The sequence below is a fragment of the Astatotilapia calliptera genome, chromosome 9 (assembly GCF_964374335.1).
Source record: "Astatotilapia calliptera chromosome 9, fAstCal68.1, whole genome shotgun sequence".
NCBI lineage: Eukaryota > Metazoa > Chordata > Actinopteri > Cichliformes > Cichlidae > Astatotilapia > Astatotilapia calliptera.
The window spans coordinates 35,155,579-35,166,639 of NC_137430.1; the positions used below are offsets into that span (position 1 = coordinate 35,155,579).

Genomic DNA, 11,061 nt, shown 5'->3' on the forward strand with positions numbered 1-11,061 from the left:
GTGGAGGGAAGAGTCCTCACAGAGACAAATATACAGGTGTGTGTGTTGGAGAGGAAGTAGGAAGTTGCATGCTGGGTAACGAGGGAGTCTGACAGGGGGCACGTGCTGGCTCCTGGTTTTACCTCCTGCCACACACACAGATCTCTGTTGTGATGTCATCATGTTTACCTGATTCAGGTGTTTCCTGATGCTCATTAGCCAACTGCTTAGAACGAATACACACACACGTTTGTAATTCTGTCTTTGTGAGGACCCTCACCGCCACAGGCTGATTGGGCCTCTGCGGTTAAAGCACTCGTGAGTCTGAGCTGTGACCTGCTGGGCTACACGTGCGTTTCATCAGGACCTTCAGGCAGCTGTCTGAGGAGCCAACGCCGTCCTTGTTTCTGTGGGCGGAGTCAAACAGCTGTGAGAAAGCAGCGTCGGGTGCTAACTGTTGTTTTCCTGATTTCATTGACATTTTCTTTTTTCTTTTTTATTTTTTGATGCTCGTTTCAGTCGGGTGATGATGTAACGCAGCAGCTGATCTCCTCCTGCTGTAACACACAAGTCAGGCATGGCGCTCACATCGAAGGGATCCAGATGTGCTGCAATGGCTTCAATGGGGACACAGCTGGAGGAGGATCCAGAGGGTTAATGCTGTTCCTTCACTGTGTTAACCTCTAACTGCTCTGTGTGTCTGTGTGTGTGTGTGTGTGTGTGCGTGCACGCAGGGGGCGGAGCCGAGGACGAGCTCAGGTAGAGGATGAAGAGAGCATGGATGCCACAGAGACGAAGCCCCTCCAGAAGACAGGTGTGTAGAACCAGCTGGATGTCTGTGTTTGAGGCTACGAGGTCTGAGTGTTGGAGGCTACATCAACACGTACACGGCTATTTCTGAAAACTGAGATTCTCCGTTTTTAAAAGAATCCTGTCCACATGTAACCGCCAAAAACGCAGTCAAATGTTGTCAAGAATATGCCAAATCCTAGCCGTGTACAAATGTTGGCCAATCAGAAGTCTCGAAGCCTGGGAGGGAAAGAGGAAACGGGTTTCAAGGACTTCTGGAAAGTTTTTGTTTGTCTCGAAAGGCAGCTAATTTTGTTTCAAATGTGAATATCCAAAAACAGTAGGGGTGGGGGAAAAAATCGATACTGTGTGGTATCGTGATATTTTGTTTGCTAATAATGTATCAATACAGGGACGGCAGAAATCGATATTTTGTTACAAAAAAAGTTTTTGTGGACTGGAACTCTGACTTCAGAGCACGTTGATCCTTTTTCTGAGCAAGAATCCTGACACTGTCCAAATGTGTTTAACTGTTTTTTTGGCAGCAATAAACATGACAGTTTACTTATTTTAATTTAAGACATGTTTTATTTTAATTAAGTTTAAAACTTTTTTATTTAATGTAAAATTATATTTTGTTTTAATTTACTTTCAAATTCTTCAGTTGCTGAAGGGGCTGCATAGTTTTCATATTGCATAGTTCAGAATAGCTGTAATTGTAACTAGAGATGGCACGATACCACTTTTTTATGTCCGATACCGATATCATAAATTTGGATATCTGCCGATACCGATATGAATCCGATATAGTGTTTTTTAATCAACAAAACTGTTTTTTAAATATCTTGCTGCATTTTGTATAAGTTCATACTCAAGTTTAAAACAACAACTACACTAAAGCTATTCTGTTATACCTGTATGCAAAAAAAATATTTCATAGTTCAGCAACACTGATCAATCTAATAAACTTAGACCTACACCATCCTCCCTATTCTGGTATTTTAAAGAGTACTTAGCGTAAATATTAAGCAACCTAACTAATAGGGTTCCAACTCCCAGCAACAACAAAAATAAATAAATAAAAAATAGGGAACCACCCCTCACACTCCACCTCATGATGCTTAATCGACGTAATCAACCTTAATTTGATGCAGTGTGAAAAAAAATGCACAGAAATCAATTATTTTTCAAGAAATATTAAATAGATTCAACATCTTTCTTCAACAAAATTGCAGACTGCACAGATGGTACCTTCCCAAAGGAAAAAGTACTATAGCTTACTAGGGTATATATATTAGACTTAATAGTCACTATATACAGTAATTGACTTCTATTCATTTTGCATCAAATTAAAACTTTGGGTGTCAGATAATTATTTATTAAAAGCTCGACATTTTAAATGAGAATAAGAAAGAAAAGTATGTCTTTGTGCCCCTTTTCCCTGTTCATGCCCTATCGGCCCCCCTGGCTAAACTTTGCTAGATCCGCCCCTGCACAGTTACCAGCGTCAGCTAGAAAAAGATCCTGGTGTAGAAAGTAATATTAAATAAATTCTAACAACAGCTGATCAAGCTTAAACGTGCTGCTGTTGTTCAGCCGCTGGTTTCCTCTTTCTGGTGCAAAGTGGGCCAAAAACAAACTAGAGAGACGGACTCGCGACAGAAAAGCCGATCAGCTGATCATTAAGCAGTTTCATGATTGAAGTAGCAGCAGAAGAGGCAGTCGCTCCATATATCGCTCGTTAAGCTTAACGCAGGAATGCTTTACAAACATTCAGAGATGGACTTACACACTTGCTTTACTTCTCTCGGGATAACTTTGTCGGAGATGAAATGCCAGGTTGCTAGCGAAGCTCCACATGCTATCCAGACCACCGACAGGTCCGGCATGCCACAGCCGCTCTATCACGTGATGCATACTGCTCGACGTGCTAACGTTCTGAGGTGAGTTACGGCGTGTTGCAAGTTTTGTGAGGTGCTTTCGTGATATTTAATGGATCGGATTACATTTTTTATTTTTCTCCGATATCCGATCCAGTAATTTAGGTCAGTATCGGACCGATACCGATACGTAATATCGGATCGGTCCATCTCTAATTGTACCAGATGGTTGCATTCGGCTAAGTTGGACTAGACTGTAATACAAACCGTTCAGTTTGTCAACAATAAAACTGAAATGAGAGAAAGACTGAGTGTGAGACTTTGATATTAGATAAAATGAATATTGATAAAGTTTAACTTTATGTACAGAATCTGAATATCGCAAAATATTTTAAAAAATTGCAATAATATCGTATCGTGGGATGTATGGTGATTCCCACCTCTAAAAAACAGTATTTTAGCTGGTGTAGACTCACAACTCAGGATTGAACAGAAAGCACACATACGTTCTAATTTAAAACATTTAAATTTAATCAAAACCGATGTCAGGATTTGGGCTGAGAGAGCGTCTGTGTTGGGTGGAGTTCACTCTGACGCCTCTGTGTTTGTGTGAGTGTGTAAAAACTGCAGACAGTCAGATTAACAGCAGCGTTTTGTTTCTATCCACCGTTGTAGAAATTCGTCTCATGTAAACAATAACGTGGCGCACTGTATGACGTCAAAAAGGATGCAAACATTTGACGTTGCGTAAGTAATCTCTGTTTTCCTCGTCCACATGTAAACACAAAAACAGAGTTTTTAAAAAGTTTTCAGTGATCGAAAACGTCGTGTACGTGCAGACGTAGCCTGAACCTCACCTGCTCAGGTACGCCCACACGAGGGCATCTACACCTCCACCAGTGCTGTTCACCCGCTCTGACATAAAACATGGTGTCATGCTGGAGATTAAGAACGTGTGATGGTGCCTATGTTACCCACAATGCACCTCTTGTGTCCTGCATACGTTTGTGACTGTGTGTGTGCGTGTCCACAGAGGTGAAGGCTCAGACCACACGGCGGCAGCGCTCCACCTCCAGGAGAAAATCCAAAACAAGCTCTGAACCTGCCCAGGACGAGCCCAGTCCAGATCCTGATCCTGACCCGGATCCAGGACCGGTGCCCCCCGACCCTGAGCTGGCTCCCAGTGCTGAGGAGGGGGAGGTGGAGGACAGACTCCACTCAGAGGCTCCGCCCCTAGCCTCTAGCCCTCTTCTCCCCCCCTCCAGCCCTCCATCCCAATCCCATCATCTTGATCCTGTTCCTGATCCTGATCCTGTGGAGGAAGACCAGCCCAGTCCGAGTCACAGCCCCACCCCTATGGATGTGGACTGCAGCCTGGTTCCCATAGAAGTAGAGGAGGACGGGGCCGGCCCCGTGGAGCAGAGTCCGGCCGTCAGTCCCCGCTCCAGTCCTCCAGTGTCCCCCTGTCTGCGGTTGGAGGACGAGGACTCGCTGTCCCCGCTGTTCCAGCGGTCTCTGTCGGAGGACTCCGGGGGCTCGCCCACCCCCAGCCTGGGACACACCAAAAAAAGGTGAGTGCCTGTGGACCGCCCTGCACACCCACAACGGCACTCAGCAGGCAAACCGGGGAGGCTTTTGTTTTGAAAGTCTCCAGATTTAATGTCTCCAGTCAGATCTGACGTGACTTTGTGATGAACCTGATTGAAGCAGATAAATGTCCGTGTCATCTGTCAGGTGACGCCTCACCTCCTGAACGCATCGTTTTTTTCTCCCCAGGCTGAAGCAGTGTGCCTTCTGTTACCACGGCGACGAGCCTCCTCTGGGCCAGGGCCGGCTGGTGGTGTTCGGCCCGACGCCCGGCTACATCCCGCTCCACATCCTCAATCGCCGCGCCTCCTCTGACCGAGACAACGACTGCCACGACCACTGCTACCGCGGCAGCCAAGCCCCGGCCACGTAAGTGACATCACTTCCTCTTTCCCCTCTCCTTCCAGAGGCACCACAGTCACGAGCTAACCATAGACCTGTGTGTGTGTGTGTGTGTGTGTGTGTGTGTGTGTGTGTGTGTGTGCGCGCGCGCGCAGGTGCTGCAGTCCAGAACAGTGTGGTGAGTACTCCCCGTTCACTGAAACAGTTCCAACCTGATCGCTGTTGTTGATGTTTGACTGTTCACTGTGTGCTGCTGTTTCAGAGTCTTCCTCAGAGTTCCTTAAGCAGCTTGGACCCATCGGCCTTCCTCATGACATCAACGTCCAATCACTGTTTGACCCCACAGGTACCTCCTCCTCCTCTTCCGCATCCTGTTCTGTGTGTGTGTGTGTGTGTGTGTGTGTGTGTGTGTGTGTGTGTGTGTGTGTGTGTGTGTGTGTGTTTTAAACCTCCTGTGTGTGTGCGTGTACAGGTCAGTGCTGTGCTCACCTGCAGTGTGCCACTTGGTCAGAGGGGGTGTGTCGAGGCGAGGGACAATCACTGCTCTACGTGGACAAAGCCATCGACACAGGAAGCACACAGGTGGGTTTTCATGGCGTCTGGTCAGTAGCCCCTCCTCCTTGTGTAGCTCAGGTAGATGAATACTGTGCATCAGCTGAAGCGCTCGGTTCCTGGGTCTGTGAGCCAGACTAAAATAAAATAGGAGAATACAAAGGTTTACCCACAGCTTCCTCCCTAAACCCCATCTATCTCTCACCTGTCCAGGTGTGCGCGTTCTGCCGGCAGCTCGGAGCTTCGCTGCGTTGTCAGGAGATGGACTGTGGGCGGTGCTACCACTTCCCCTGCGCTGCTGCTGCCGGAGCCCACCTGGACTGGAACCAGAGGCGCACACTGTGTACAAGGCACGCACATGCAGGTAAGAGGCGCCGACTGAAGCGGGTGTGAGGTTGTGATGTCATAACGTGACGTGATCATGTCTCCTCAGGGTCCTCGCCACCCTGTGCTCTGTGCTCTGGCGGCAGTGAGCTTGGCAGCCTGTTAATGTGCTGTTGTTGTGGTAACCGTTACCATGGCAGCTGCGTGGACCCCTCTGTGGCCCCCTCCCCTTTCTGCCGGGCCGGCTGGCAGTGTCCTCAGTGTCGCGTGTGTCAGAGCTGCAGGTAACACACATGCAGAGTTATTGACTGGGGTGAGCAGGTATTTGAAGATGGAGTAAAGAGGGCGTGTCCTCAGTGTGAACCTCCACCTGTGCTCTCTGTGTGTCAGGCTGCAAGGCGATGAAGCTGCGTTATTGGTGTGTCAGCGCTGCGATAAAGCCTACCACACACACTGTCTCACACCACCTCTGGATCACACGCCGAGCACCGGCTGGAGCTGCAAGGTGAGATAAACACACACGTACACACACTGCTGTGTGTTGAACTTTGGATGACCCTCACAAACCCCTCCCACCCCTCATCTTCTCCAGAACTGCAGAGTCTGCTGCCGCTGTGGTGTCAGGTCATCAGGCCAGTGGGCCAATCACCTGTTTCTGTGCGAGTCGTGTGACCCAGCATTGCCCTGCCTTCTCTGTGGCCACACCCCCGACCTCTACACACCACAGGAGTGCGTGACCTGTGTCTGCTGCTATAGGTACACAAGCACCATCTGTTTCACTGAGGCTGCTTCACAATAAAATCCCTGAACTGAAGAGAACTAACATGGCTTTTATTGTGAAAGAGGAATCCAGTGGTTCTCATATATGAACTTCAGTTACTTTTGTGCCCTCACTGCACAGCCTCTGTGGGCCTCTGTGGCGGGCTGTCCCAAAGGTTTAAAACCACTGGTGGTAGCTTTTATTAAAATATGCTTTTATTTTGACAGTGATGAAGAGAAAACAAAACTATTTTGTTTTGCAGGTTTGTCCATGCAGACTGCAGCATCCAGGCCGGGGAGGGCAAGGTGGGGTCCAAAGTGTACATCTGCTCCACGTGCAGACCTCAACAGGAGGAGCCAAACCCACACAGTCCCACATTGGCATCAGCTGCCGCCCTTAGCCCCTCACAGACTCCACCCAGTAGCATTCCACAGCCGTCGGTCTCAACGTGCACAGAGGCTCCACCGGCCAGTCCTGTTGGTCAACTCGTCCCTGAGGAGCCGCCACAGAGAACAACAAAGTCCCTCAGTGCACCATCACCACCAAGTCTTACGTCATCTCACACCGACTCCCAGGAGCTCCTGAATAATCCACTGTCAGTTCTTCCTCAGTCTACAGGGCTCCAACAGAGTTCTACAACATCTCACCCTGAAGCCAGTGAACCCCAACAGAGTCCTCTATCGTCTCATTCTGAGGGTATGGAGACACAACAGAGTTCTCTGCCAGTTCTCCCTGAGTCCACAGAGCTCCAAGGAAGTTCTGTATCATCTCAGCCTGAAGCCACGCTTCAACAGAGTCCTCCACCAACTCTCCCAAAGTCCACAGAACTCCAAGAAAGTCTTTTATGTCACCCGGTTTCTGCCAAACTCCTAGAAACTCCCAAAGTTCTCCCACAAAGTGGATGGAGCATGGAGTTGGAACAAAGCCCTTCACAATGTCAAACTGATCCCACAGAGCTCCAACAAAGTCCTCCACCATCTCACCCGTATCCTGTGGCAGTCCAGCAAAGTTCCTCACTAGCTCTTACAGAGCTCCCTCCTTCTGCTGAACTCCTTCTGAAGAGTTCTTTACCATCTAGCCCTGTTCTCAAGGACCTCCAGCAAAGTCCTGCATCATCTCCCATGGAGCTCCAACAAAGTTCCTCGCCTACTCCTGTAGAACACCAACAATTTTCTGCACCGTCTCCCAAAGAACTCCCAGACAGTCCTACACCATCTCACCCTCTTTCCACAGAGCTGCAGCAAAGCCCTCCACCATCTCCCAAAGAGCTCCAAGATCCTGCACCATCATGGCCTGATTCCACAGAGCTCCGGCAAAATCCTCCACCATCTCCCACAGAGCTCCAACAAAATCCTCCACCATCTCCCACAGAGCTCCAGAAAAATCCTCCACCATCTCCCACAGAGCTCCACCAAAATCCTCCACCATCTCCCACAGAGCTCCCATCTCAACTTGTTTCCATGGAGCTTCAACCAAATTCCTTACAAATGCTCAAAGAGCTCCAAGATCCTGCACCATCCTGGCCTGATTCCACAGAGCTCCAGCAAAATCCTCCACCATCTCCCACAGAGCTCCAGCAAAATCCTCCACCATCTCCCACAGAGCTCCACCAAAATCCTCCACCATCTCCCACAGAGCTCCACCAAAATCCTCCACCATCTCCCACAGAGCTCCACCAAAATCCTCCACCATCTCCCACAGAGCTCCAACAAAATCCTCCACCATCTCCCACAGAGCTCCACCAAAATCCTCCACCATCTCCCACAGAGCTCCAACAAAATCTTCCACCATCTCCCAAAGAGCTCCAGCAAAATCCTCCACCATCTCCCACAGAGCTCCACCAAAATCCTCCACCATCTCCCACAGAGCTCCACCAAAATCCTCCACCATCTCCCACAGAGCTCCCACCTCAGCCTATTTCCACGGAGCTTCAACCAAAATCCTTACAAACGCTTGAACTCCGAAGTCCTGCACCATCTGAAAATGCAGAGCTTCAACAAGGTCATCCATCATCTCCCATAGAACAAAGTTCCTCATCACCTTCAGCAGAGCTCCAGCACATTCTTGTTCTGTCTCACACTGATTCCACAGAGCTCCCACAGAATGCACCATTTCCCAAAGATCTCCTGTCAAGTCCTGCACAATCTCACACTGAACCCCCACAAAGTCCTCAACCATCTGTCACGGAGCTCCCACAGAGTGCTGTAATTTCCCATCCTGATCCTATGGAGCCCCAACAAAACGTTGTACCTTTGACTGCACCTTCTGTCATAGAACTCGAGCCATCTCCCTCTTGTCACACAGCATCCCATCATAATCAAGAAGAGCTCCATCCTGATGTGGCAGAGTTTAGAATAAGCTCCTCACCGTCTTGCCCTGATCTTGCAGAGGCCCATGAAAGTTACTCAGCATCCCACTTGGATTCCACAGATGACCAGAAAAGCTGGACCCCGTTACACCTTCAGCAGAGTCCTGCACAGTCTCACTCTAATCTGGCAGAACTTGAGGAAAGTACTGAGCAGAATTCCACAGAGGATCAGTTCATGGACACAGAATCTCAGCAGAGTCCAGTACAGGGTGGTCCCATGGCTTGTACCCTTGCACATTTTCTACACAGCCCTTCACCTCACAGTCCTATCAAATCAGGGCTGACTCCTCCCAGGGTGGAGCTGGGGACAGAGCAGGCTCGGCACAGCCTTCCACCAGACAGTCCTGCACAGGACAATGCTATGCAGCTCAGTGGATCACATAGTCCCAGCCTCACAGCCTCACAGCCTCAGCACAGTGCTCTACAAACGGACTGTAGTCCTGTGCAAGCTGGCATGAGGAACCCCTCACAGGACACTGAATCTACACTGGACCAGGAGAGCCCTGGATTGAGCAGCCCTACTCTGCAGTATGGGGCTGCACAGGACACGTCTACACTGGACCAGGACCTCTCATCGGCAGCAAGATACGCCTCAGCTCCATGTAGCCCATCGTCACCACCACTCAGACCTAAACGGTGCAGTCTGTCCCAACCTGCCAGCCCTGCTCAGGCTCTCCGGTCTTCACAGCTTAGCTTACATACTTTAGAACTTGCTGCACATTCAACACTCACACAGGAGTCCACCCATGCCACACAACCTGACTCCTTGAAACAATGCCCTTCTAGCCCTGATGGCCAAACACTGGAAAATAACCCTCCTCCCCTTAACCACACCTCTAGCCTGGCCACAGTGCCCCCTGAAAGTAGCACGCTCAGTCCCGATCATTCCAGTCCCCCTCATGTCCTAGATTTCCAGACACCAGAAAGCCTTTTTCACATTAGCACTTCAGCCAAACACAGTAGCCTAGCTTGCTCACCTTGTGCCGGTGAAATGGAGGAAGCTCCTCCCCCAGCTAGCCTAATTCATCAGAATCTTCACAACACCCCATCGCTCTGCATGGAAGTTGTTGAAGGAGCTAGCCCCACACATAACCAGGCCAGCTCAGCTTGTGCCAGCCCCACTCGTGCTTACCAGATGCCTACAAGCCCAACCATGTGTCTTGAAGGCCACCCTAGCCCTGTGCCAGGGGAGAGTAGCCCATCAGCAGTGCTGGCTGAACCCATCCACCTTGCCTCCTGTCAGGATGAGGAGATGGAGGTAGCTACCATCCAGCCAAGTGATGGTGTTCAGTCAGAACCTAGTCCCAGTCAACCAGACAGTCCTCAGCCTGACCCTGCTTACTCAGAAGTCACCGGTGGCATTGTTTTGTCAGGTCATGAGCATGCTCAGGAGACAGAAAGTCCACCTGGTCAGTCAAGTCGGCCACATATCCAGATTTCCTTCAGTACTTCACACCTGGCTGCAGTACAGCCGTCAAGCCCTCCACCAGCTTCTGGTAGTTCAAGTCCTCCACACTGTACACTGAGTGATACCGGCCCAGAGAGGAGTCCTGTTCGTGCTGAAACATATCCCTGTTCTGCTAGTGTAGCTGATGTCCACACCAGTCATAGCCCAGTTAGTCCTGCTGGTCAGGATAGTCCTGCTCATGTAGTAGTAGCTCACTCAGGCCCAGTGCAGATACAAACTTCCTCATTAGCTAGCACAACTCATAGCAGCCCTGCACATGCTGCTTTTGCCAGTGTTAGCCCACCTCACAGTCCGGCTCCTGACACTGAAAGTAGTACTGGCCTTACTGAGGCATCACTGAGCCCCACTAGTCCTGATGTGGACACAGTTGCTCTTTCCAGTGGGGCTCAGCCTGATATGGGTGCTGATAAACCTGCAGACTGTATCAGACAAACAAGTCCTGCTGCCTCTGTACCCGACGACTCTGCTGCTGTTAGCCCCGGCCAGATTAGTCAGAACCAAGTCAGCCAGTCCCCAGCTGGTACTGCAGTGGTCCCCAAAGAAAACCACCAGTGCACTGCCTCACCAAGCCCCCTCATCCCCACTGATGCTACTTACACTCAGGCCAGTCTGAGTCCTGCTAGCCCTGTCCATGCTAGTCCCACTCAGGATAACACTGCGATGCCTAGCTCAACCTCTCCCAATGAGGCACCTCTTAGTCCCACATGCCCCGCCCCCTCACAGATTAGCCCTTCTCAAACAGTCTCTTTTGACACTCTGCAGGTTCAGCGTAGTCCCTTACACAGCCCAGGTCAAAGTTCTACAGGTGTTCATATGGATCCAGGTTTTAAACAGATCACCACAAGTCCAGGCTCTGTGAGTCCTGTGCAGGCAGAGCCTGGTGTCAGACCTGCTTCTGCCAGCCCGTTCCACTGTGAAGCCAGTCCTGCTTGTGATTCAATTAACCCTGCTCCCTCAATAACCAGCCCAAGTCCTGGTCCTGTTAGTCCCGTGAAGCCAGAACAAGGTCCTG

At 49.9% G+C, this 11,061-nt stretch overlaps 2 protein-coding genes across 3 annotated transcripts in view; one reads left to right on the forward strand and one right to left on the reverse strand.

Moving 5' to 3' along the window:
- The window catches only part of LOC145431207 (uncharacterized), a 382,620-nt gene that overhangs the window by 208,764 nt on the left and 162,795 nt on the right, over positions 1 to 11,061 (reverse strand). The gene's annotated exons all lie outside the window — the stretch shown is intronic.
- The window catches only part of kmt2ca (lysine (K)-specific methyltransferase 2Ca), a 50,155-nt gene that overhangs the window by 4,808 nt on the left and 34,286 nt on the right, over positions 1 to 11,061 (forward strand). For both annotated transcript variants that reach the window (XM_080306860.1, XM_080306861.1), the window contains exons 3-13: positions 714 to 793; positions 3,682 to 4,219; positions 4,425 to 4,604; positions 4,733 to 4,755; positions 4,840 to 4,923; positions 5,050 to 5,159; positions 5,343 to 5,493; positions 5,563 to 5,737; positions 5,844 to 5,958; positions 6,046 to 6,209; positions 6,476 to 11,061. The exon at positions 6,476 to 11,061 is cut by the window's right edge and continues 30 nt beyond it. In XM_080306860.1, coding sequence (XP_080162986.1) covers positions 714 to 793; positions 3,682 to 4,219; positions 4,425 to 4,604; positions 4,733 to 4,755; positions 4,840 to 4,923; positions 5,050 to 5,159; positions 5,343 to 5,493; positions 5,563 to 5,737; positions 5,844 to 5,958; positions 6,046 to 6,209; positions 6,476 to 11,061 — 6,206 coding nt within the window. The remainder of the gene's footprint in view (positions 1 to 713; positions 794 to 3,681; positions 4,220 to 4,424; positions 4,605 to 4,732; positions 4,756 to 4,839; positions 4,924 to 5,049; positions 5,160 to 5,342; positions 5,494 to 5,562; positions 5,738 to 5,843; positions 5,959 to 6,045; positions 6,210 to 6,475) is intronic.